General features: G+C 41.9%; 4 protein-coding genes across 5 annotated transcripts; 2 read left to right on the forward strand and 2 right to left on the reverse strand.

Annotated features, from left to right (window-relative positions):
- Nucleotides 1–464: 464 nt before the first annotated feature.
- ddx46 (DEAD (Asp-Glu-Ala-Asp) box polypeptide 46) lies at nt 465–11,750 on the forward strand. The gene is made up of 23 exons (XM_046411609.1): nt 465–623; nt 888–1,052; nt 1,543–1,662; nt 2,001–2,088; nt 2,183–2,351; nt 2,762–3,003; nt 3,456–3,566; nt 3,824–3,989; nt 4,454–4,574; nt 4,782–4,957; nt 5,383–5,504; nt 6,021–6,099; nt 7,223–7,305; nt 7,755–7,919; nt 8,125–8,287; nt 8,488–8,681; nt 8,771–8,908; nt 9,411–9,560; nt 9,761–9,988; nt 10,420–10,638; nt 10,887–11,031; nt 11,153–11,226; nt 11,405–11,750. Exons 1-23 carry the CDS (start codon nt 607–609, stop codon nt 11,450–11,452), a joined length of 3,183 nt encoding a protein of 1,060 aa, XP_046267565.1. The 5' UTR covers nt 465–606; the 3' UTR covers nt 11,453–11,750.
- A 232-nt stretch (nt 11,751–11,982) lies between these two features.
- On the forward strand, nt 11,983–17,421 carry c14h5orf24 (chromosome 14 C5orf24 homolog). 2 transcript variants are annotated; one of them, XM_046411615.1, is made up of 2 exons: nt 11,983–12,447; nt 13,784–17,421. In XM_046411615.1, exon 2 carries the CDS (start codon nt 13,790–13,792, stop codon nt 14,408–14,410), a length of 621 nt encoding a protein of 206 aa, XP_046267571.1. In that variant the 5' UTR covers nt 11,983–12,447; nt 13,784–13,789; the 3' UTR covers nt 14,411–17,421. The 2 variants fall into 2 exon arrangements, with proteins under 2 accessions (XP_046267571.1, XP_046267570.1); XM_046411614.1 differs by having other exon boundaries at nt 13,787–17,421.
- Nucleotides 17,422–19,032: 1,611 nt separating this feature from the next.
- Nucleotides 19,033–21,825, reverse strand: LOC124071144 (tripartite motif-containing protein 16-like). The gene has a single exon (XM_046411611.1). The coding sequence runs from the start codon at nt 21,730–21,732 to the stop codon at nt 20,056–20,058; it is 1,677 nt and encodes a 558-aa protein (XP_046267567.1). The 5' UTR covers nt 21,733–21,825; the 3' UTR covers nt 19,033–20,055.
- A 1,298-nt stretch (nt 21,826–23,123) lies between these two features.
- LOC124071145 (tripartite motif-containing protein 16-like) lies at nt 23,124–25,909 on the reverse strand. The gene has a single exon (XM_046411612.1). The coding sequence runs from the start codon at nt 25,308–25,310 to the stop codon at nt 23,637–23,639; it is 1,674 nt and encodes a 557-aa protein (XP_046267568.1). The 5' UTR covers nt 25,311–25,909; the 3' UTR covers nt 23,124–23,636.
- Nucleotides 25,910–25,943: the final 34 nt, after the last annotated feature.

A 25,943-nucleotide genomic window follows, 5' to 3' on the forward strand; every position in this document is an offset into this window, starting at 1 on the left:
CAAAAAGTATACAGAGATGTTAAAAGTTTAAAAACAAGAAATATGAAAGTTCATGAAGAAAAAGAGAAAGAATGAGACAAAACAAAACAAAAAAAGCCCGAAAACCCATGCACAATTTAAGAGTAATCACTGAGTTGGTATGACAATGTGCAACATAAAACACCAGAGCAGCAGACCAAGTTTCATTCTCCTGTTTATTTTCCAAATGTCTTAGTCATTGTTATTTTCAATTTTAATTAAACAGACAATTAAACATATTTTCCCTCAGGTCTGTTAAAGGAAAACACCTTTAGTCACCTCACCTCTTCTTGGAACCTATTGAAAGAGGTCTGTGGTTCTTATGCGTATCTATTTACTCTTCTTGAATGTGAAAATGTTGGCCGACGTCGACAACACCCATGTCGTTCAGGAATCAGTGAATTTATGAAGGCGTCTTTCTGACCTCCCACCTCTGGGTGGCGCACTACGCTGTTCGCTGCACAACTTTGCACATCGCGTTGTCGCAGGTTTCCTACATGGAGATTCAAAGACCATCGTCGCACTACAGCAGTCTTTACCTGTGAACTAATTTGACTTTTCCCCCTGAATAAGCTTAGTGGAATAGCAATGGGACGTGAGTCGAGGTATGCAGGAATTTTTGGGTCCATAACGTGTTTTATCCTACGTTGAATTGGTTGTGACTAACTCCTGTGGTTGCTAAACTTTAGCTGTTTTAAATTTAGGTGGCTAATTTTGATTAGCATGCTAGCTACGTTAATTCACATCAGTAGGTGTTTAGTCTCATTCAGTCGTGGAATATGGTGTTGTTTTTCTAAATCCATGTTTCCATCAGCTGTAAGTTAGCGAAGCATTCAGTTAAATCGATTGCTGTGCTGTTTGGTCCCCAGACACTACAGGAAACGTACCGCTTCTCGGGGACGGTCAGGCAGCCGATCAAAGAGTCGCTCCCCGGACAAACGGTCCAAGAAAGACGACCGAGACCGAAGCAGGAGAGAGCGTTCAAGGAGCCGGGACCGCCGGAGGTCCCGATCCAGAGACAGAAAACGAGCCAGGTGAGTGTCCTACTTTATTGTATACTCACAACGCGTGAGTGTTGCTGCTAAAAAAAAAACAGTGTGCAGCCGTTCATACATAAAGGAACCCAACGGTGTCGTTTTAGTAAACTATTCAAGTGAATCAGCTGCAAGTGAAGGGTCCGTTTGTATTCACAGCAAAAACATCTCATCAGAACTGGAATTATGGTGTTTGGTTTACCCATGATGCAGATGCATGTGTTCATTCCACTAAAACTTTAAAAGCAGAACCTCAAGTGTACTGGGCTTGTGTTGAGTTCACAATGGACACATCAGATTTAAAAATAAAACAAAAAACAACTGCAATTTATTTTACGAGGGTCTGATTTTCATTTCCATGTACTTTAAAATCCATCATTCTTTGAGGGTCACTTGAGATAATGAGCAAAGAGTGAAACATTCTGAAAAATGAAAGAGGCCTCTCTCTAGTCTGTGTTTTCATGTCTTGTGCTTTCCTTTTGGTGTTCAGACGCTCCAGGAGCAGAGACAGGAGGCGAACCAGAAGCAGAGAGAGAAGGAGGTCAGGCAGCAGGACCCGAGCCCGGAGGTCCCGGTCTGGAAGCCCCGTGAAGAGCAAGAAAGAGGAAAAGTAAGTTGTTTTTTTAAGTGTTTTTGGTTTGGTTTTAGCACATATTGATGCACAGGGTGGCAAATTAAGTTATGTCAAACAGCTCTGCATAAGGCCTTTTGCCATATGTACAGTAAACTAAATCAGCTGAGACAGCTAGATAGATGCCATACAAGCAAATTGTGGGTTTCTGTCAGAGGCCTTGCATATTTTCTCAAAATCAAGCTGGTGAGTCCTTGGAGAACTTTGTTTGAAGTGTACTGACCAGTTTAATGTTCACAGTTCTTTTAAAAAGTCACAAGAGTAATTTCTGCATGCTACTGTTCTTCATATTCTGTTTATTGTCATCTTCCCTGCAGGTCCAGGAGCAGGGAAAAAGACAACATTGATCCTATATCTGACAAGAAAAAGATTAAAGAGGAGAAAGAGGATGACAAGGTTGAGGATGTAAGTTCTCTATATTAAGTTCTTGCAAACCTCTGAAATGTCACCACACACTAGACAGGAAAATATTTCAGATCTTTACTTTGTGTCCATGCAGCAAGACTTTGACCAGAACAAGCTGGAGGAAGAGATGAGGAAGAGGAAGGAGCGTGTGGAGAAGTGGAGGGAAGAGCAGAGGAAGAAGGCCATCGAGAACATCGGAGAGATCAAGAAAGAGCTGGAGGAGATGAAGCAGGGCAAGAAGTGGAGCTTGGAGGATGATGATGGTGAGGAAACAGTATTAAAAATAACCAGCGACTCTTTCATTTAAGCCCACCTGGGTTATCATTTTAAACAACCTATCAGGAGTGAGCAGCAGTGACTCGGTTGAATTTTTAGTTGGCAGGTGTTCTATTTTAGAGTAATCTTGGTGTCTAAATGGAAACTCCCAAAAATATACCAAGGAACCCACCTGTCAAAGTATTCTTTAAATTTTCTGTTGAACCTTTGATGGGTGTGACGTGATTGTGTTTTTAATGGATTCTACTCTTATTTAAATTAAATGATGAATGCTTTATTTGAAGTGTGAAGCGTTAAATCAATCAAGCAACTTCATTAATTGATAAATACTTTTATCATTTAACAGAACACTTGAAAAAGTACAGACTTTGGATTTATAATTGACTCTTCATTTTAGATGATGATGAGGATAACTCGGCTCCGATGGAAGGCGACGATGACGAAGATGGCGAGGGGAAGGGAGAGAGGAAAGAGAAGGAGATAAAAGAGGAGAAGAAAGAGGAGGGTGAGAAGGAGACGGAGACTCCCATGGAGCAGCAGGCTGAGGAGGATGATGTGGATCCTCTGGATGCCTACATGGAGGAGGTGAAACAGGAGGTGAAGAAATTTAACATGGGAGCCATGAAAGGAAATGATAAGGTGGGTCTGAGGAAAATACTGCATCACTATAACATGCAGCCAAGTTCTCTGATGTTTGTTGTTGTCTTGTTGTCGGGATTATGAAGTATAAATTTCACCCGCAAACACAAGTAGCGGCTAGTCATTAAAGGAGCATTAAATGTGTAGCTATATTTGACCTCAGCTAGAAACCAGGAGGAACTGCAGCAACACTGACGGCCACCACCTGTCAGGCTTATTTACTGTTGATGCACACAGTATTTTTTGCAAAAGATACATCTTACGGTGTCTTTACAGGCCAGTAGTTTTCCAGCATTTTGCCATATGTAAATCTTTGTTTTATCCACACTAAACCGCACTGTCGATAAACCCTTTCACTGGCTGTAAAACCCACATTTTTATTGTCCAGTGTCAGTTGTCAACATCACTTTGTCTACTGGTGTTGCGGTAAACAACATACATGTTTTCAACAGAAAGGAGCCATGACAGTAACCAAAGTGGTGACGGTTGTTAAAACCAAGAAGGGACCCCACACTCACAAGAAGAAGGGCGAGCTGATGGAAAATGACCAGGATGCTATGGAAGTGAGTTTTGTTTTTTTGTTTTTTTAGGATGAAGGAGAGCGTCAGGATGAAGGAGAGCAAATGTTCACCTGCATTTCTTCAATACGAATGGCTGTTCCATCAGCTAAAAGTGATCCAACATTACTCTTCTGTCAAACGATATTTCAGTTTTACTTGTGTTTCATGTATGAAACACAGTTTCTGAGTGAGGCTCTTATCAGGCCAAAAGCTTCTTCCAGTCAGACTCTTCTCTCTATACGAATCAATGTATTTGACAGTACTCATCAGAGGAGGAGGAAGTGGATCTCCAGACGGCTCTGACGGGGTTCCAGACCAAACAGAGGAAAATCCTAGAGCCTGTTGACCACGGGAAGATCCAGTACGAGCCGTACCGCAAAAACTTCTACGTGGAAGTCCCTGAGCTCGCCAGGATGACTCAGGAGGGTAAGTAGGCTGAACACATGAGATTATGGTTTCATTTTAATGCAAAAACCGCCACATATCTCTGACCCCAATCATGATTTTAATTGATGCACATTTAACATCAAATGTAATTCTAGCTTCTGCTGCCAGGATTTACATTCATATGCCTGCCAGTTTATCAGACTGATATTATTGGTTTATTATTTATGTATGAAATGACTATGTAGCATTGTGAATTGAAAAAGACCAATTAATGAATAGTTTGATCGGATATTCAGATTTATTTATGTGTCTGTCCATATAATAAACGAAATTCCTGAAAAACCAGTAGCCTGTTTTGAAGGGATGATATAAAATGATCAAGGTTAGGCCTCTATGTTACACAGTTTAAACTTAGTGAGCATTGCTGTGATCTCTGAGACTTAACTGATAAATAACACTACCCATCTCACACCCCTCTGCTTGGCTGGTTTTAATCAATATAGATGTGAATGCATACCGGCTGGAACTGGAAGGGATTACCGTGAAAGGAAAGGGCTGTCCCAAACCCATCAAGACTTGGGTGCAGTGTGGGGTTTCTATGAAGATCCTCAATGCTCTGAAGAAGTGAGTCTGACTGATGGTTACTGCTGTTGTGATGGACTAGGCAGATCTTTTTTGAGAGGGCGATAGAGTAATGTAGCAATGAACATGTCAGCATTATCGGATCAGTTGTCATATGCAGGTCATACGTGATCATACCTGATCTTTTTGACCATAAACCAACACATCATACTTCACATATTTACACATATTTCTCCCAAACGCACCCAGGCACAGCTACGAGAAGCCCACCCCCATCCAGGCCCAGGCCATCCCTGCCATCATGTCGGGCCGAGACCTCATCGGTATCGCTAAGACCGGCAGCGGGAAAACCATAGCCTTCCTGTTGCCCATGTTCCGACACATCATGGACCAGAGGCCACTGGAGGAGTCTGAGGGACCAATCTGTAAGGAACAGATCATTTTATACTTTCTTTAGGCATCACTCTACCATTTGCAAAAAAGTTTCCTCTTTCTACTGACTATATTCAAATAACTGAATAAATGAAGTGGTCTGAGAAAGAACGTGGGCTTTGATCACGTTAAGATGTGCTTTACAAAGACTTGTTTCAGTCCCCAAATGTAGATCAAAGGATGACTAAAATAGGACCTGTTTAATAATAACCCAGTGGCTGTTACGCTCCCACAGCACATCTAATTTTCATCATCAGCCACCCTAAGAGTCATTCAAGACCGTTTTACCTCAGTAACCTTCTTGGCAAAATACGTCATGTAAGATTTTAGACATAATGTGAAAACGTTCCTGCTCAAAATAGTAGAAGATATGAAACACATCCTCTCTTCTCATCCCGTTCTCCTCCCTCTGCCACAGCGGTAATCATGACTCCGACCAGAGAGCTGGCTCTGCAGATCACAAAGGAGTGTAAGAAGTTCTCTAAACCACTGGGACTCAGGGTGGTGTGTGTTTATGGAGGCACAGGTATCAGTGAACAGGTAAACACACAGTAATTTTAATGTTTCATATTCCTTTACACACTTTTACACACTGTTACTGTTATGGCGCAGGCCAATCCTGGATTAATCATCCAGCCAGAAAGCCTCAGTAAAATATTATGCCTGTTATGTGATTTATCACACACCAGTGGATTCACATCCCACCTTTTCTCCTTCTGCCCGTTTGTAGTTTCATTTTCTGCATTCAGGGACATCTCTGCTCTTGGCAGAAAAAGCACAATGTAATGGATTTTATTACATAGAATACTGTAACTCTAATGGGTAAGGCATCTGACTTCGGATCAGAAGATTGCAGGTTCGAGTCCTGCCGCGGTCTTAATTTTGACTTCTTAGCATGCTGATGACTTTTCTCTGTAATTTCCCAGTTATGGGACTAATAAAGGATTATCCTATCTTGACATGGTCTGTAAAGTAAGGTAGTACAGTTGGTTTTGTTCAGCTGGTATATTTGAACTTTGAACTTAACATTAAAAATCTGTCGTTTCTGGCTTCCAGATTGCTGAGCTGAAGAGAGGAGCTGAAATCATCGTGTGCACGCCGGGAAGAATGATTGACATGTTGGGGGCCAACAGCGGTGAGTTCACACACCTGGACCATCACGCCTCTGTAGCCTCACAGGATGTCGAGCATTTTTGATGCCTTGTGAGCCTTTTCTTAATTACCTTGCATGGAATGAATATCACAATATGATAAACCATAATGAAACAAGTCCAGTACCACTTACTAAACTGTTGACATTATTTGACCGCCTTTGGGATCAGTCATATCTACAAGACAGTGATGTGTTCCCTGAAGATAAGGGCAAGAACAGGTAGGTGGACCTGGTGCTGCCTCCACAGTTCTTCAGACTCCAAGCCAGGGGCGACCAAAATGTTTGATAAATGTGTTGGAACATGGATGTGTCAGGATCTGTTTTATACGTTATTAAATGAGAGTAATTGAAATGCTCAACCAGGATTCTACAGTGTTGTTTCAGTGCATATACTCTCATAAATTTAAACTGCCTAGAAGAGGTAAAAGTGCATCTTGACATTCAAAGCACAGATGGAGATTTTCTAGTTATTTTCACACATCGCACATCTGTAATATCTCATCTGTCTGTTTTATTTCTAATTTAAAACCTCTGTGAATAAATGTCATTGTAGAGCCCTGTGCAGCACTGAGCATTCGCATAAGAAATATGTAGAAATACATAGAAATGTGTTGAGTAATGTTGTTATATTTTCTGACCCTTTTTATTGTGCATTTTGTAAAGCTTCTCTGAGCAGTTATTATGCTATAAGGAAAGGGTTTCTTTGTTGTTTCCACACATGCGAGGTAATCTGTAATATGTTTCCCTTGTAGGTGAAAAGGCGCTTGGTCAGATAATGCTTGATGGGGCTCCATCTCTTGTATTGTATCTTGAGGCTGTTTTCTGACTTTTACAGGTCCCTCATGCCCCTGAGATGGTACGCAAGACCAGAGTCATCCAAAGAAACCATTTTGAAATATAAATAAAACCCTGGCCACTTGAAACCAGTTCTCAAATGTGCTGAAGTTAGAATATCTTGTTTTGTTGTCAAGTAATGTCAAGTAGTCGTAACCTGAAAAAGGTGTTCTCTGTGTTTTGGTAGTTTAGTGTTTTTTGAAGAAGGCAGGACTGACTTTTTTTTGAAGTGAACTGGTTTCCTCATGCTTGTCTCCCTTGGTGTGTGTAGGTCGAGTCACCAACCTGCGCAGAGTTACGTATGTGGTGCTGGATGAAGCAGACAGGATGTTTGACATGGGCTTTGAGCCTCAGGTGGGTGTCACCGAGCTTTATGCTTTATGCTGCGTTTGTCAGCCTCGCATGTTTGGTGCTTTACTGCTCTTAAGATCTTGTGGTTGTTACCTCACACAGTGAGTCGCAACTAGCCGCATAATGGAACAAATACGCAATACCAGCACAAATTATAGGATTCATACAAAGTCTTGAAAGTGTAGAAAATTCTAAATTTTTACTGTTATGTATTCAAAGTAAAGAATAGCTTGAATGTGAATATGATCCTTGAGAAATGTTTGATTTTCTAAAATGATCCCAAAATTCAGGATTTAAAGTATATTGTGTCTTTATAGCGTCGGTCATTTTGGATTATATGCTGTCCAGTAGAGCAGAGAAAAGATAAGATGAAAAAAAAAGATCATTTCAGAAATGTGAATTAGTAGACCGAAGTTCATTAACCTCCAGGTGTCGTCTGGTTCCTCTTCCAGGTGATGCGTATTGTGGACAACGTGCGTCCAGACCGTCAGACGGTCATGTTTTCGGCCACCTTCCCCAGAGCCATGGAGGCGCTGGCTCGTAGGATCCTGAACAAACCCATTGAGGTGCAGGTGGGAGGTCGCAGTGTCGTCTGCTCTGATGTGGAACAACACGTGGTAAAACATCTACCTTTCATCTCGATCTCATGATATTGAGAGATTTAGAGGACGTTCTTTTATTGAATCTAGTACTGAGGCAGACTTCGATGCCATCTTACCAATACTCTACTTTAGTTCTTGTTATGTTACTCATGGTTATGTTGTTACCCTCATTTCTTACTGTGTCTTTCTCTCCTCTTTTGCATTTGTGTTGTATCTGTAGCTTGTGATTGATGAGGACAAGAAGTTCCTGAAGCTGCTGGAGCTTCTGGGTCACTACCAGGAGAAGGGCTCAGTCATCATCTTTGTGGACAAACAGGAGCATGCAGACGGACTTCTTAAAGACCTGATGAAAGCCTCGTACCCCTGCATGTCGCTGCATGGAGGTAAGGGATGACTGTACTGATTACATCTTGGTTGTGCTTGTGAGTCCTCTAGGAATCCAGAATTTCACATTTGTGACCGTAAACTCTGCATACATGTTATCAAACAAGTGAAATAATCACACTGTAAGGAATTAAGAATGACCTGTTAACACCGTCAGTGGTTTGGTCTTTCATATGTTCCTGTCCTGTCATCCTCTTAGGAATTGACCAGTATGACAGAGACAGCATCATCAACGACTTTAAGAACGGAGCGTGTCGTCTGATGGTGGCCACCTCTGTGGCAGCCAGAGGCCTGGACGTCAAGCAGCTGATCCTGGTGGTCAACTACAACTGTCCCAACCACTACGAGGACTACGTCCACAGGGCTGGACGCACGGGCCGCGCAGGCAACAAGGTCAGTCACTTAAAATGGATTTGTGTTTTGATGCTTATTTTTTAATCCTGTGGAAGTTTTTATCTTTTGCATCTTGTTTCTTCTTCCAGGGTTACGCCTACACCTTCATCACAGAAGATCAAGTTCGCTACGCTGGTGATATCATCAAAGCCTTGGAGCTGTCCGGCTCTCTTGTCCCGCCAGAACTGGAGCAACTCTGGGCCTCGTTCAAAGACCAGCAGAAAGCGGTAAGATGAGGGGAAAGTGGGACCTTATACAGCAAATACTGTGTGTGCATCAAAGCTACATTTAATCCTAAAGCCACGCAAGGCTGAATGCAGTGTCAGGGTGAGATAGTTGTTTGAATTTCTGAAATTTTAGCAGATGTCTTTACCACATGTCATTATCTATGGTGAGGGATAGGATGGAAAATTAAGCTGTCCGCTGTCTTACATGTTGTCGTGGTTTGTTGTGTTTCAACCAGTGCTCATCCAGCTCTGATCTCTTAATACTTAGACAAGACTCTGTGTTGTATATTTCACTCATTATTTACTCATCACTTCTCACCTTTGCGTTAAGAAAATTCACAAAGAATTAATCAGCGTATATACCATGTTCCATCTTTGGTATCTGAATTGTCAAGTAGAGCCAACTCTGTAATCCACAAAAAAAATTATTTTACTCTTCCAAATATGGTCCATGTTCCTTATTTTCCTCTTTCTCTTTTGCTCCCCTCCTTCATTCTTACAGGAGGGGAAGACCATTAAGAGCAGCAGCGGCTTCTCGGGAAAAGGCTTCAAGTTTGACGAGACAGAACATGCCTTGGCCAATGAGAGAAAGAAGTTGCAGAAAGCTGCTCTTGGACTGCAGGACTCTGATGATGAGGATGGAGCCCTGGATGTGAGTAACATTTAAATTTATTTTTGCTCAATTTATTTTTTTCATTAAATTGACAACAGAATGCAGCGCTCAATTGTTGAGTCTCATCAGTGTTTACTTCTTGGTATCTTAAGGGGGCTGTCATCCCAGTTACAGTAACGGAATCATACTAATTAATCACGTCAACGCTCCAACACGTCTTAATCATCTCCCCTCCCTAGATTGAGGAGCAAATTGAGAGCATGTTCAACTCAAAGAAGCGCGTGAAGGATCTGTCTGCTCCCGGAGCGGCCGCTGGTCCTGCAGGAGCAGTCGCTGCCACAGCAGCTGTTGCCGGAGGGGTGCCAGGCCTCGGACCCACGTCTGCTGGAAACATCCAGAAACTGGAGATGGCTAAGAGGCTGGCACTGAAGATCAATGCGCAAAAGAACCTGGGCGCCGAGGCTCAGGTACGTCAAACAGACAGGAAATATGTCGGTGCAGGGTGGGTCTGTGTTAAGTGTGCACTTGTATCTCAATAAATTCTAAAGTAAGAACACTGTACTTGTTAATCGCAGACATCCATAATTCTGTGTCTGGTTTTTGAAATATAAACTCCGCTCAAGTTGGCTGACAGTGTCGGGATTTTTCGGTTTGTAAAGTACAAGGGAGAAGGAGAGACCTGCAGCTCATTAAGGCACAGGCAGGCTGACGGGTTTACATGTAGCCGCATCATGTCAGGTCACATGGGAGGAAGTTTTGTTTTGTCTTTGGTCTTCTGCCATTCATTTAATGATATATTAGATGTCTTTATTCTCTGGTCCATTTGTGTCTCACATTTAAAGTCAGGATTTTTTTTCTCCACGTGGACCAAACAAAGTATTTTTCTCCTGGTGTACAGGACGTGATGCAGCAGGCCACCAACGCCATCTTGCGTGGCGGCACCATAGTGACGCCCTCGGTGTCCGCTAAGACCATCGCAGAGCAGCTGGCGGAGAAGATCAATGCCAAGCTGAACTACACCCCTGTGGAGAAGCTGGAGGAGGAGCGACAGGCGGCTGAACAGGCCGAGACCGTCAAGAGATACGAGGAGGAGCTGGAGATCAACGACTTCCCTCAGGTCAGCTGCACACTCCACAGGGTTTCACTGGAGTATTCAGCAGATTTTGTCATTTTTGTTTGTCATGGTTAGGTGCGGTGAGTTCATTGAAATTGTTTAGGAGGAACATATAAGGGATGTAAACATAGACTCTGAAGGCATTTTTGAAATTTTGATTTCAGAGTCTTAATGTCAGGTGGAAGCTCTAGGGCAGAAAACTAAAGAGTCTAGCAAAAAGATTTTATAAAATGTCTTTATTCTTTCTCCAGACGGCCAGGTGGAAGGTGACATCTAAAGAAGCTCTGCAGAGGATCGGCGAATACTCTGAAGCCGCCATCACCATCAGAGGGACGTATTTCCCACCAGGCAAAGAGCCAAAGGAGGGAGAACGCAAGATCTACCTGGCCATTGAAAGTATGTGTCAGGGAAATAATTTACACTTCAGGCTGTGGGCTCTGAATTCACCTCTGATGTTGATTTCTTGTGCCCAATGGAGCTTAATATACTGTATATTAATGTTGTGTTTGTTTTCTAGGTGCAAATGAATTGGCTGTGCAGAAAGCCAAAACGGAGATCACACGGCTAATCAAGGAGGAGCTCATCAGATTAGTAAGCAAACCCAATACTGGATACCCTGCTGATATCAGGAAAAACAGGGGCCTGTTTCAGATTTTGTCTGGCATTAGATTGTTTAGAGGAGGAAATGAAAAACATGATGGGTTATTTTTCAGCTCATGTCTACGAAATGTATCACTTATTGTCTTTCTTTTCCCCCCATTCTTCTCAGCAAAATTCCTACCAGCCGACGAGCAAAGGCCGGTACAAAGTGTTGTAGAGGAGGAAGCGGAGCTCGCGGGAGGAGTTTTTGTCTCTCGGCAGACTCTTATCATCTCTACAGTTTCATCAAAGTGGTTGAAGAATAATTTAGTCTATATTTTTAATAATGTCTCCTTCAGTCACATAAGTTTAATGTATGGTTTTGTTTTTTCCTTAGTTTCCTCTGTGCTTCACTTTGGTTCCCAGTAATTTTATACCTATAAACCATAAAACCCAAAGTCATTGTACCATCACAACTCTACAATGAGCTAATGGTAATATGTCTTTAAATATGAGACATGTCTTCTTTAATGTCATTATGGTTGTACGTACGATCATACTCTTTTATGAAGATGAAAGACGATTTTACTTTTGCTCATAATAAAAACAATGTGTTGCTAAGGAAAAATGATTCGTCCTGCTCTTGATATTAACAAATCTGGGAGATGCTGTGTACCCTACTCTGTTTTAATTATTCAAGAAGCTTTCGTTTGTATATTATTCATCAGAAGTGGGTAGTACTGTTTGAAAAGCATCGAAACTGGATTATGGTTCAGAATCAGGGCTATAATATTAAAAAAAACACTAAGGACGCTTTATTATCGTTTGTTGGGTGCAAATAAACTGTTTTGATGGATTTTAAAGAAGAAAACAACGTTTTGGGTGCTTTTCAGGAGGGGAGGGAGGCAGGACAACCTCTCCTCATCCCCCGTTTGCTGCTCTGCGCATGCTCAGACCTGCTCTCCCGTCTTATTAATTTTTAATGGAAAATGGCTGCGTTTCTTATCCAAACCGCTGGAGCTGGGAGATAAAAAAAACACACCCGTCCATCGGAACCATCCGGGGTCTCGACAACGTCCACACCGAAACGAACCGATGTGGTGACTAAACGTTAGCCGGCAGATGTCCTGTGGTGTGAAAATATTTGTGAAAATGGATCGACTGGCGCTCTGAGGGATGAAAGATCATTTTTCTCTTTAACCCTTTCTGCTCCGAGATCTGCGAACAATCGAGGTACAGTAACCTCTAGAGCTAACGCTGGTGTCAGGAGGGTGTATTCACATTCACTTTGTGGCCTAGATGTAAGCCGTTAAATCGCCTGTCGTCGTCACTTTCTCTGCTCTCTCGTAACGATTTTAAACCTTGTTTTTTTCCCCCTACAAGGACGTTATTTTGGGCTAAAACGAGGCTCGGTTCGGCCGTTGGTGTTTTAACGTTACCCGGCCAAAGTGACGCGGGGAGTGAGTGGTTATGTCGTCTGGATGCAAAGATGCGGAATCCATGTGCATATTTTTTGTGAATGAATATTACTACAGACCGTGTAGTGTATGTGATAGTAAAGTCCACACCTCCCATCAGCCTCTGCAGCAGAGAGAAAATCTCATCATCGTCAGCAGCAGCAGCAGCAGCAGTTTCTTCTTATGCCTTCTTCTTCAAGTGTTTATAGCCTCATATTAGTCTTCAACATGCCGGAATTAAAGAGCAGCTTTGTGTGTAAACAGTCAGAATATGAACTCACTGTAGTCCCCAAGTACAAGTAATGAAAGATAAATTTGGTCCTTTCGCTGTCAACTGCAGACCACCAGCTCGTAGGGTTTCTTGCTCAAAGGCACTTCTGCATTACTTTGTTAAGGTTTGGGATTGTTCATTAATCCAGGCCTTTTAGAGGGACGGTTCATAATCATTACGCCAGCCTGCATCGCATTTATACAGTAGGCCTGTTTGTACACACAGGTGGGGTTGGCCGATTTAAACAAGGCCATTTAAACTCTTGAACCTCTGACCTCTTTTTATTTATACCTTGCGGGGAGTCAGAATGTAAAACACAGCCAACAGAAGAATAAAGACATCACTTGTGGGTTTTGATAACTGGGCTCAGAGAATCCAGCATAACACAGCAAACTGAGAGTGAACTTATATTCAGTATCCAGTCCCGACACCCTGACCAGGGGCGTAGCACAAAAAAGTCTGTGCCCAGTGCAGAGCAATTCTCTATGGGCCCCTCCCTGCTTCCACTACTGTTGATTCCAGTATCTCTCTCACATTGTTCCTATTTTTAGTGATTTGATTCAGTGCTCTCCATCAGCCAAGCCAATTAGTTAGTCTTTTCTTTTGTAAAACCGAAGAACACTGCTTGAGAACACTTCAGGCGGAGCATAAATCTTTGTGTTGCTTGATGAAGTTAGTTTTCCGTTATGTAATGGGATCATTGTGGCTGCCGTGTGGCCCCTTCAGCTATACTGTCATTTTCTTTTGATGTTTTGGAGTTCATCTGCTTACTGTCTTCAGACAACAGACTTCACAAGGAAATGTCAGTAATAACCCTGTTGCACCTTATTTCTTTCCCCAGCAGAAGATGATGCGCCAGGTGACAAGCAGTGACTTCTGCATGAACAGCAGGCCGTCATGTCTGGCAGAGGACGGCCACCACCACCCCACCCACTTTGAACTCTGCACCTCCCAGTCCAACAAGTTCTACCCTCCTCCACCTCCGTCCCTGCAGATGACGCTGGCCCCCATGGCCTTACCCGCCCAGAGCCACAAGCCCATGGTGTGCCAGAGACAGGAGGTGCTTGGAGGTGACACCCGCTCACCTGGAAAATTACCCGGTATTAAAAGCACCGATCAAGCGCCGGATGACGGCAAGAAGAAGACCAAGGCTGTTGGGAAGACCGGCAGACGTGGGAGGCCTTTGGGAACCACCAAGCTAGCTGGATACAGAACCAGCACAGGGCGACCACTCGGCACCACCAGAGCTGCTGGGTTCAAGACGAGCCCGGGAAGGCCGCTGGGTACAACCAGAGCAGCGGGGTACAAGGTCAGCCCCGGGCGGCCTCCTGGCAGCATCAAGGGCCTCTCTCGTCTCAACAAACTGGCTTACGGTAGCAATTGCAGCGGAGCGGCTTTCCCCTATCCGCTGCCACACAAGGAAATCCTCTGTGAACCTTCCTGCAAAGAGAAGACAGCTAATGAGTAAAGGCTCCGCTTTGTTTCCACTCGCCCTCCATCAGTTGAATAAGAGACACGTGTGTGCAGGTTTGCTGGGAGATACTGGGGATGGTCGCAATCTGGCCCAGCCGCCTGTGAGGCTGAGTGGAAGGGATTTTCTAATATTCGTGTTGGTGTCATCTGTGTGCCTGCCAGCTGATATAGTAATACTACTGCTGTGCTAACGCTGAAGATCTATGGTGTGTGGAAGCTTTCGCTACACACTGCTGTGTCTGTTTTCTTGGGGAAAAAAAAACAATACCAGATGTTCACAAAGCAAGGGGATTTTCTCTTACTGACAGCTGTAGTGGTAGTTCATGACAAGTTTAATTTTTAGTGTGCTTTATGTAGCACTTTGATGATTGAAACGTTCATTTCAAAATGTTTTATTATCGTAAACAAAGGAGACCATCGTGAGAAGATTGTGAAATCTGCCAGGCTGCTTTACAGCACAAAACAAGGACAAATTTTACTTTTTAGGTTCATCACGCTACACTTTGAATTTCATATTAGCTAACGTTGTTGGATTTTGTTGTTTTTGTTTCTGCTCCTTATGAACATGAAAAGCAAGAAACGTGGGAAAGAGAGAGACAAGAGGCAACTTTGTCTTTGCAGCAGGAAAGTTAGAAATGTGGTCTTTAAAAAAAAAGCTGCATGTAGCACCTTTTACGTGTCATATTTATAAAATGGCATTCAGACTCTTTGTTTTGGGAAGATTCAGAGGAACAGCCAGGGGTCGAGTGCCTTGCTCAGTGGCACTTCAAAGATAGACGTACAGATAATCTCAAAACTGAGATCCAGTTAATCAGACATTTTCCACTTGGCACCAGAATTAACCCGAAATAATGACTCCTGCTGAGACTGTCTTAATGTCAACTCACTAAATATCACCTGGAGAAATCTCGATATATAATTTGCATGCAAATGTCATCAAAGCGACTGAATCCAGTTACGGATTGTTCCAAGAAATGACTCTGATATCCAAGTTCAAACTAAGTTATTATTATTTTTTTTTTAACAAAAACTATAAAACTGAAAAAAAAATAAAACCCAAAACAAAACATTGCCTGCAACTCAGTTCACCTCCTGCTTCTCTTCTAACCTGCTAAAAATTGGCACTCGGCCCTAATGTTGTCATCCCAGAGCGTCTCTTGGCATTATTTTTAAAAGGTTTATAGTATGTGGTTATTATCAAATATGACCAAAAATTGTGATTTTTGTGTGAATGTCCCAAATCCCACTACAAAACTTTCATAAACGGATCAGTTTTGTATTTTTTGTGACTGTTTTAACCCATGTGTATATATATATATATATTGCACAAGTAGAGAAAGTGAGCGCATTGATACACATTTTAACTTTGTCTTGTCACATTGTAGGGAAAGTCTTTCACCAAGAATTACTGTATGCTATTTGTGTTATACAACAAAACCACTGGTCACGTTAATTGGTGTGAGCAAACTTACATACCAAGCAAAATTCAAGTACCTATGAAGACACATTTTGCTTTTTATGTTGCATTTGTCCCGAGAAAATAAGCAGATTGATATTCAGAATCTTATCTATAACATGAATGTGTTGCTGAATGCGCTGAGCAGGATTGAAATGGCACTTAACATCACAGTTATAAAGGTAACTTACACAAACTGTCTTTATAAAGAAGAATCTATTTGACGTGATATTTGTGTGACATTTACCTACAGTTACAGTCTCAAATACCTTATTAGTATACTTGCTCAAGAATGAAAAAAAAAAATCGTATTTTGATTTGCATTTTAACGGTGAATCATGAACAAATGAGACCATCACTGATAAGACCGACAGCCACTGCTGGCCTCTCTCCTGTTGGTGAGCCACCAGGTCGTATCTTGTTGGAAATCTGCAGACAGGTGGCGCTGTTCCTCCAGAGCAGAACAGCCAAGGCTGAAGCACAGAGAGGCAGTGAACAGGTGATGGAAGAATCTCTCTGGAGAGAAAAGAGCAACTAACAGTCTCGTCATGGTCTTGTTTGTTTGTGACGATCACATTAAGGTTTAAGATTTTAAGGATTTCTACATGTTAAAGTAAGGGTACAGCTCAACATTTTAAGCTTTGGTTTTAACAATGGCAAGGTCAAATCATGTCTGTTTTTTTTTTATGTTTCTATTTATTAACTTGTTTTAGGTACATTATCAAAGGTCTGTAGAACACTTGAATCCAACTGTTGGAGAAGCTGGTGTTTTTTTTTGTGAAAATGCTGATGTGAAATAATTTAGTGCAAGCAGGCTTAAGACAGAAATGAAAGATGCAGTAGCTTTAATGTTTGATATTTGTCACTTCACAACATGTTTAATGCACCGTATATACAGGATGTCACATATACTCAGATATGATTTTTTTTTTCTCTTCCAAAAAAAATTGATCGGCTATTTGACAACTCATCACTGTATTATATTGATTTTTTTTTTATTATTTGAAATTTAACTCTTAAAAACTGCCCTGATGGACATTCAGCTATTCACATTCAGGCATTTCAATTTAAGACTAAAGAGACAGTTTAAGCTTCACTAAGTTGCTCTCTCACGACAAAATTTAAAAAAAAGTTAAATTTGGTGCAATAATCTGTTGTATGTATTGTACTGTGAAAACTTTGATACTATCACTTTTTATTATCGTCGTATTTTTATACTCGTGTACAAGGCCTTCTCGTCACTCGTTTTGGTTTGTGTGTGTGTGGTGTTAACCGAGGTTACTGAAATGTCACATACACAACGACATCCTTTTCACCCTCCTTTACCAAAGAACATGAAGTTATCTGACTGTAGGAATTAATGCTGTTTGATTTCAAAAATGCTTAAACATCTCACAAAATAAACCTAGCATTAAAGCTACTTTGTAAAATGTAAAGAAAAAGCAACTTGGGAAACCTCTGTCCCATGAAAGTCAGTATCATTGTTTGGATAAGTTAAAAAAAAAATAATTAAATGTCGCATATGAAGTGATTAAAATTGCAGTTTTTTTTGATTGCATTGTAAATTGGTATACATTGATAATGAAAATTTAGTTCCTTATATTGTATTTATATCTATTTGTTTTTCTACTTTAAAAGTTGTTCTCTTTTTATATATAATTCTTACATAGCCCTGTTTGATATTTATAACGTTGATGACGTTTTGTCAAAGTTGTGGCCGACATGACGCTTGAAGTTTGTGTTCTTTTAGGCTTTTGATGCACGAGGTGAGATGGAGCCTGATGGGATCAACATGCTGGCAGGACGCACTGTTGGTTTGAAAGCCCCTTTTTACAGAAGACACGTCACACTAGTTGAAACTATTGACATGTATAAAGATGGATGACTTGTCTCCACTTCCTCCTGCTGTACAAAAGTGAAGCCAAAATATCTCCGATACGAGCATTGCCATCTTGTGCTAATGATGTCATAGATGGCATCTTAGTGATTGGCCGGTGGAGCCACAGGATCGAGTTCCTGCCCATCCACCTGTAACCCCTGATAAGAACTGCCTAAAATGAGATTTATTTGTACTTGAAGTTTTTTGGTTTAGTCTGTGCTCCCTCAGCTGATATGGAAGGGTGATGGTTTCATGAGCTGTACCGGAGCCTGCCACCAGGGGGCGTTCAGAATGTTTTGTTTACACTTTTGGGCAGCTCTCATGTTGTCCATTTAGCTGTTTCAGTTTCAGGTTCCTCACTGGCTCACTGTCACACACCATCACACTGTCATGGCTTTGGGAAGCTTTAATAGACCATTAATTCAATTCAGTTCAGTTCAGTATTAATGTTACTAATAACAGCTGTACCTCTGGTAAATGTTCAAACTCTATGGGGTTTTTTTTTCCATAATCTGGCCTACTTGCTACTGTTGTTCCAAAAAGCACCTCGAAGCAACTCGCAACAAGCATAAAAGAATGATTGTTTTGTCGGCCTTCATCAGCTACAGCTCAGGCTTTGACAGTATGTCACAGCAGGACAGTGGCTTGTCTTTCGCTGAGGGTTTCTCCCATCCGTAGTCATAAATCAAAAACTGTGACTGGTGTAATGACTGACGTATTTGCCGGCGTGTGACCTCAGAGCACCCTGAGTGTCCGTGTACATCTATTTCACCAGGCAGTTTTTGGTTCTTGTCTGAAATGTTTGGTTAAATGTATGGACAAGGTGTAAGAATTATTGTTACAAAACAACAGTTTATTTCCTGAATTTTGTTTATGGGATTAAGGGATGATTATGAAAGGTGGATTACTTTACAGTAGAGTGAATAACACAATTAATTTACTAACATTTTTGTCATTTTTCAGTTTTTTCAAGTTAAGTCAGCGCTGTCGCAAGGCACAAGATATTATGCTATATTCGATTTTTTCATTACTTTTTCACTACATTATATTTCTCATTTTTTCGTTTAAGCATCATATCAACACGTCGTCTGTTGTCTGTAGATGATGATTTCCAAAAATATTACCTCACATTTTGCTTGTTTTTGAGAAGGCGTGAAGCCCAGTTATTCCTAACGCGTGATTGGCGAAGCCTGTAAAGCTTTGTATTATTCCCATTTTATTCCTGCATGATTGTTGTGGAATGTTCAAAAGTTGTGTAATAAATCTGAAAGTAACACATTCTGCTGAAATGTTGTCTTGAAATGTTTTCTTGTTGCAAAAAGCCAACATTTCTTAAACTTAAAATAATTTATTTTTAATTTGGTGAGCTATTTTCAGTAAGTTGCGGTTATGGGATTGTCTTCATTAATCTCCCTTTGCGTTTGTCTATTACTAAAATCTCTTCAAAAAGTGACTGATTCAAAAAATTGACCCATTTTTGTTGTCCTCTGACAGTGAAATGAAGAATATAGACCATATAGAGTCATCAGTTAATGTATTTATTTATTTGTAGGGTTTTGAACATTGACTTATCATGAAATGTATGAAATGTTACAATACTTGAATTCAGTTTGGTAAAGATGATAAGTATTTTCCGGAAGGTTAAATTGAAGATGAAGATGAAGATGATTAAATTGAACACATTTTAAGTTAAGTTAATTTTAAGTGATACATACACGTGTTTCTCACACGATTATTCCTTGTTTTGGCTCACTTAGCTGAATTCAGTTTTAACAAGCACAAAAACAGATTTTTACTTTCGCGTTTTGCAAAAGGGACGGCGTGGTGGTGCAGTGGTTAGCACTGTTATCCCACAGCAGGAGGATTTGAGTCTGGGCCCTTTTGTGTGGAGTTTCCATGTTCTACTTATGCCTGCACGGGTTTTCTCCAGGGACTCAGGCTTCCTCCCACAGTCCCCAAAACATGTTCAATAGGTTAATTGCTTGCTCTACATTGCTTCTAGGTGTGAGTGTGTGGTTGTCTGTCTTTGTGTGTCAGCCTTGCGACTGACTGGACTGGCTCAATCTGCCTTTTGCCCATAGTCAGCTAAGAAAGCCTCCAGCCCCCTGTGATACCCTCACAGATAAGTGGTATAGAAAATGGATAGACATTCTGCAAAAGTAAAGATAGTTTAATCCTTAAAGAGCAAATATAAAGATGAATTATTTCTTATTACATTCTCACCATCTGATTTATCTCTGCAGGGTAAACACACCCCAACATACACTGTGCAGCACCACGGATAAATCACTCTTCAAACTCCTCTCTACTTGAATTCACACAATTCAGCACTGCTTCCGTGTTGTGGACCTGGAAGCCAAAATCCAGCATAGAGAGGCTGAGTGAACGTGGTCTGGACTCTGTGGAGGAGAGTCATGCTTTCAGAGATGCTGTAGAAAGACAAAGTACCTGCTTTATGATCCAAATAGACTCCTATTGTGGAGGACTGAGGGCCTGAGATGGAAGTAACAGTATTCTTGTGTTTGAATTTATAACCACTACTGTTACATTCTAATGTCCAAGATTTTTCATTATATCCAAATCCACATTCGTCTCTGGTCCCTGTTCTGCTGATACTCTTGTATGCAACTGCTATATGAACCGTCCCGCTCCACTTCACCTCCCAGTAACAACGTCCACTCAGACCCTCTCGACTCAGAACCTGCCACCTTTCACCAAATCTGTCTGGGTGACGAACATAAGAACGGTAGACTGACATTAATGTTGCTTTTCTGTTCCCATCACTTAACGACAAACGTGCGTTTGCTGTATTTGGATCCAGTGTGATCTGATGAGAATGTTTCAGAAATTCAGCTCTGGTTGTGGGCTCTGCTTGAGGAAGAAAAATATTCACTTCAGCCACTGCCAGTGAGATCTTTGTCCACTCCTCACTCAGAACAGCCTCCAGTTTATCTCTGGCCTCTGACACAGCAGCTGTCACATCTTTAAAAGAGCTCAGAGGATGGATATCAATGCTGGGTTGGTCTTTAGGTTCACTCAGGTCAGACAGTGAGGGGTAGTTGTTTAGGAAATGGAGGTGATCCTCTGTGCGTAAGAGTTTCTCCAGCTCAGCGTCTTTCCTCTTCAGCTCAGTGATCTCCTGCTGCAGCTTGTCCTCGAGCTCTTTAGCTCGTTTCACTTCGGTTTTCTGCTGGGATCTGATCAGCTGCTTCACCTCGGAGCTTCTTTTCTCAACGAGACGCATCAGCTCCGTGAAGGTCTTCTCGCTGTCCCTCACAGCTTCATCAGCAGAAAAACTGACAGCCTCCGCCCTCTGCTGAAGCACCTTGACGTCTTTCTCTCTGTCCTGGATTCTCTGTTGGATTTTTTGCTGACTCACCTTGAGCTGCGTCTGCCTCTCAGCCCTTTCTGCTGCAGCAGAGACTGTGTCATGGCCTCTATGATCATCCATGGAGCAGAGGTAGCAGATACACTGCTGATCAGTGCGGCAGAAAATCTTTATCACCTCATCATGGCGAGAGCAGATGTCCTCCTGAAGTTTAAAAGTGGCTTCAACCAGCTTGTGTTTCTTTAGTGGAGCTACATTGTAGTGAGGCTGGATGTGCTGCTCACAGTAAGAGGCCATGCACACCAGGCAGGACTTGAAGGCCTTCAGCTTCCTCCCAGTGCAGTAATCACAGGCCACGTCTCCAGGTTCAGCATAGGAATGATCAGGTGAAGCAGCTTGAAGTCCTGCGTTCTTCAGTTCCTCCACTAAGTCTGCTAACATGGTGTTTTTCACCAGGACAGGCCTCGGTGTGAAGCTCTGCCTGCACTGAGGGCAGCTGTGTGCTTGCGTCTCCCTCTCCTCATTCCAGCACTCTTCGATACAGCTCATGCAGTAGTTGTGCCCACAGGGAATCGTCACTGGATCCTTCAGAAGATCCAGACAGACTGAACAGCTCAGTTTTTCTCGATCCAGTTGAATCACTTGCTGCGCCATTTCTTCTCCAGACGACAGTGAATGTCAGTAAGTTTCACTTTCAGTTCCCGGATAAAAGCTGTAGTCATTTCCTGAATGTTTGTTCACTGATCTCCATTTGACTGGCTTTTCTGCTGCCACATTACATCACATTGTGTTAACACCCATTTTTACACTGACAGATCTGTGAAAGGGGAGGGAACAACAAACATCTGAGCTGCAGGAACTTTGTGCAGGAGGAGCCTCATCAAGCCAGTAGGTAAAATCTAAAAAATAAAACAGTCTGTCATTTAAATAACTAGAGAGTTAAAATGAAATACCTTCTTCTGATACAACTACTGCTAATAATGATAATAAACTTACACAGCACCTTTCATTGACAAAAGCTCAAAGTGCTTCACAGAATTACTGTAGGCGTGTGTCTGTCATGGTTTGAAGTGTCTGTTTAATTAGCTTCCAATTTTATTTTGTAATTTTTCTCCCACTGTGCCCTGTTTAGCTTCTCATTTCTTGACTTTGTCTCTTCCCTCCATTTTTGATTGCTTGCCCCACCCTGCCTGTTTCCACCTGTGTCTTGTCCCCTTTGTCTTTATATACCTGTGCTCTGCTGTTGTGTGTTGTTAGTGCGTCTGTGTTGTGTTTGCTGCCTTCATTGTGGTCTCTGTGTTTCCTTGTGCTCGCTGAGTTTGCTTTGTTCCTTGTGTTTTGGCAGTGTTGGCCATTTGGATCATGACTGCCTGGACTCCCAGCTGCCTTTTGTTTGCTTCTGTTCCCTTTCGTGTAAGTTTATGAAAGTCTTTTGCTTACCTTACCCTCACATCAGTGTCTGATAGAGGGACACGAGATGGACTCGTAGCAGTGATGGTGTTTGTTGTCTTCCACGTATGACACCAAAAGAGACGCACCAACATTAACTGCCCCTGAACGAAACAAGCTGCCTGTTACTTTTTCTGCTGCAGGCAGTTAGTTGACTGATACCTCATATGGACCAGACCAGGACCAGATAAAGTCACAGTACTTTCATCAAAGCAACACCAAAGCTTAACTGAACACAAGCAATACAAATGAACAGATTATTACAAGTACTTCAGCGCACAGGTATCAGTGTAAGTGCAGAGCACAATTTCTGTCTGAAAACGAACACAAGTCATTCCATGTTCTACTGCCTTAATCACTAAATTAAATGTTCAAAAATATATTATTCACATAAGGTCATGTAATTACTTACTTACTCCCACACTCAGTTGCTTTTTATATTTCAAAGTGACTCTCGTTCTCTTTTCTCCCAAAGTCTACCTGCCTTTCTGCCTGTGAGGCCCAGCCATAAATAAAGTCTGGTTCAAACAGTGATGCAGAGTATCTGTTTAAAGACGTAAAACTCGTCTTATCAAGACAGTCAGGTCAATGAAGTTGTTTTCTTCTCTCCAGCTTTATTACAGAGCAACGTGTAGTATACATATGTGTAAATCACAATACATCACGTCATTTAATTTGTTGCAGTATAAAGTAAAGCACTTGATCTTGTTTGTCTGGAAGACGAGTTCATGTGGAGAAACACCATTAACATGTTTAAGTTAAATTCCAAAAATCGTGTTAATAAAGATATGGTCCAACTAAAATTACATTTCATTTTAACTTACATCACAGTCATTTGGCAGACATTCAAAAATCCAGATACATTTACACATTTTACATATAAGATTATGACTCTTTATGTGAAAAACAAAATTCAGTATTTAGTTGGACAAAAAAGATTTTTCATCAGACATTATGAATACCCTCTTTTTTTAAATACACAGTACATCACATAGTCTAATGAAAAGAGATTTTTTTTTTAATTTTACCAAAGAAATATTGAATGAAGAAAAATCATTACAGTCCCACCCTCTGTGATGGATCCACAGGAGAACTCTTCAAACTCCTCTCTACTTTAGCTCACACAACTCAGCAGTGTCTCCAGTATTTTGTGGAAGCCAAAATCCAGCATAGAGAGGCTGAGTGAACGTGGTCTGGACTCTGTGGAGGAGAGTCATGCTTTCAGAGATGCTGTAGAAAGACAAAGTACCTGCTTTATGATCCAAATAGACTCCTATTGTGGAGGACTGAGGGCCTGAGATGGAAGTAACAGTATTCTTATGTCTGAATTTATAACTACCATCGTAAATATCTAACACCCAGGATTTGTCATGATTTCCAAATTGATATTCAGTTCTTGTCCGTGTTCGGCTTTTATTTTTGTATGCAACTGCTATAGAAATGTTCCCGCTCCACTTCATCTCCCAGTAACAACGTCCACTCAGACCCTCTTTACTTAAGACCTGCCACCAATTAAGAAATCTGTCTGAGTGAGTTAAACAGAACTGTTGTACTGACATTAATGTTGCTTTTCTGTTCCCATCACTTAATGACAAACGTGTGTTTGCTGTATTTGGATCCAGTGTGATCTGATGAGAATGTTTCAGAAATTCAGCTCTGGTTGTGGGCTCTGCTTGAGGAAGAAAAATATTCACTTCAGCCACTGCCAGTGAGATCTTTGTCCACTCCTCACTCAGAACAGCCTCCAGTTTATCTCTGGCCTCTGACACAGCAGCTGTCACATCTTTAAAAGAGCTCAGAGGATGGACATCAGTGCTGGGTTGGTCTTTAGGTTCACTCAGATCAGACAGTGAGGGGTAGTTGCTTAGGAAATGGAGGTGATCCTCTGTGCGTAAGAGTTTCTCCAGCTCAGCGTCTTTCCTCTTCAGCTCAGTGATCTCCTGCTGCAGCTTGTCCTCGAGCTCTTTAGCTCGACTCACTTCGGTTTTCTGCTGGGATCTGATCAGCTGCTTCACCTCGGAGCTTCTTTTCTCAACAAGACGCATCAGCTCCGTGAAGGTCTTCTCGCTGTCCCTCACAGCTTCATCAGCAGAAAAACTGACAGCCTCCGCCCTCTGCTGAAGCACCTTGACGTCTTTCTCTCTGTCCTGGATTCTCTGTTGGATTTTTTGCTGACTCACCTTGAGCTGCGTCTGCCTCTCAGCCCTTTCTGCTGCAGCAGAGACTGTGTCATGGCCTCTATGATCATCCATGGAGCAGAGGTAGCAGATACACTGCTGATCAGTGCGGCAGAAAATATTCATCACCTCATCATGGCGAGAGCAGATGTCCTCCTGAAGTTTAAAAGTGGCTTCAACCAGCTTGTGTTTCTTTAGTGGAGCTACATTGTAGTGAGGCTGGATGTGCTGCTCACAGTAAGAGGCCATGCACACCAGGCAGGACTTTAAGGCCTTCAGCTTCCTCCCAGTGCAGTAATCACAGGCCACATCTCCAGGTTCAGCATAGGAATGATCAGGTGAAGCAGCTTGAAGTCCTGCGTTCTTCAGTTCCTCCACTAAGTCTGCTAACATGGTGTTTTTCACCAGGACAGGCCTCGGTGTGAAGCTCTGCCTGCACTGAGGGCAGCTGTGTGCTTGCGTCTCCCTCTCCTCATTCCAGCACTCTTTGATACAGCTCATGCAGTAGTTGTGCCCACAGGGAATCGTCACTGGATCCTTCAGAAGATCCAGACAGACTGAACAGCTCAGTTTTTCTCGATCCAGCTGAATCACTTGCTGCGCCATTTCTTCTCCAGACGACAGTGAATGTCAGTAAGTTTCAGTCTCTGAAAACAATAAATGTCTGAGCTAAATGAACTTTGAGCCGCAGGTGCTCCAGATGATGGAGGTTATAAAGCTATGCTTCATTCCAGGACGAGTGGCATCAGAGTTGCAGTATCTACCACTACTACTAAAACTACTATTATTATTTCTGCTAGTAGTACTAGGCAGTGGTTTCCAACCTTATTTGTGGACGTACCTTCACAGCCCAGTCTGATTAACTCAAATACCCCTTCAACAATGCTACCAATTATGTTCCATGTGTTCCCTTAAATGTATTTCAAGCTGTTATCTAACTACTGATCATATAATAGTGGATACTTTCATATAACTGAACTTTTGAACTTTCCATGATTGTCTGTCATATAACCATGGAGTATCAAAAGCTGGAATTTCGCACTATTTATATTACTTTTTTTTGCAACATAAAGTAAATTCTTCTTTCTGGTCAGTCCTTTGACATATATCAAGTGTCACTGCGTCCGTTCAAAGTAATTTTAATAACAGATTTAATGTAATAAAGTAATGTACGTAATGTACGCTTGTCACTGCCCTCCTTAGGAGCCTTCCGGAAGTCAGCTTCATGCCTGTGCAGAG

The sequence above is a fragment of the Scatophagus argus genome, chromosome 14 (assembly GCF_020382885.2).
Source record: "Scatophagus argus isolate fScaArg1 chromosome 14, fScaArg1.pri, whole genome shotgun sequence".
Taxonomy (NCBI): Eukaryota; Metazoa; Chordata; class Actinopteri; family Scatophagidae; genus Scatophagus; species Scatophagus argus.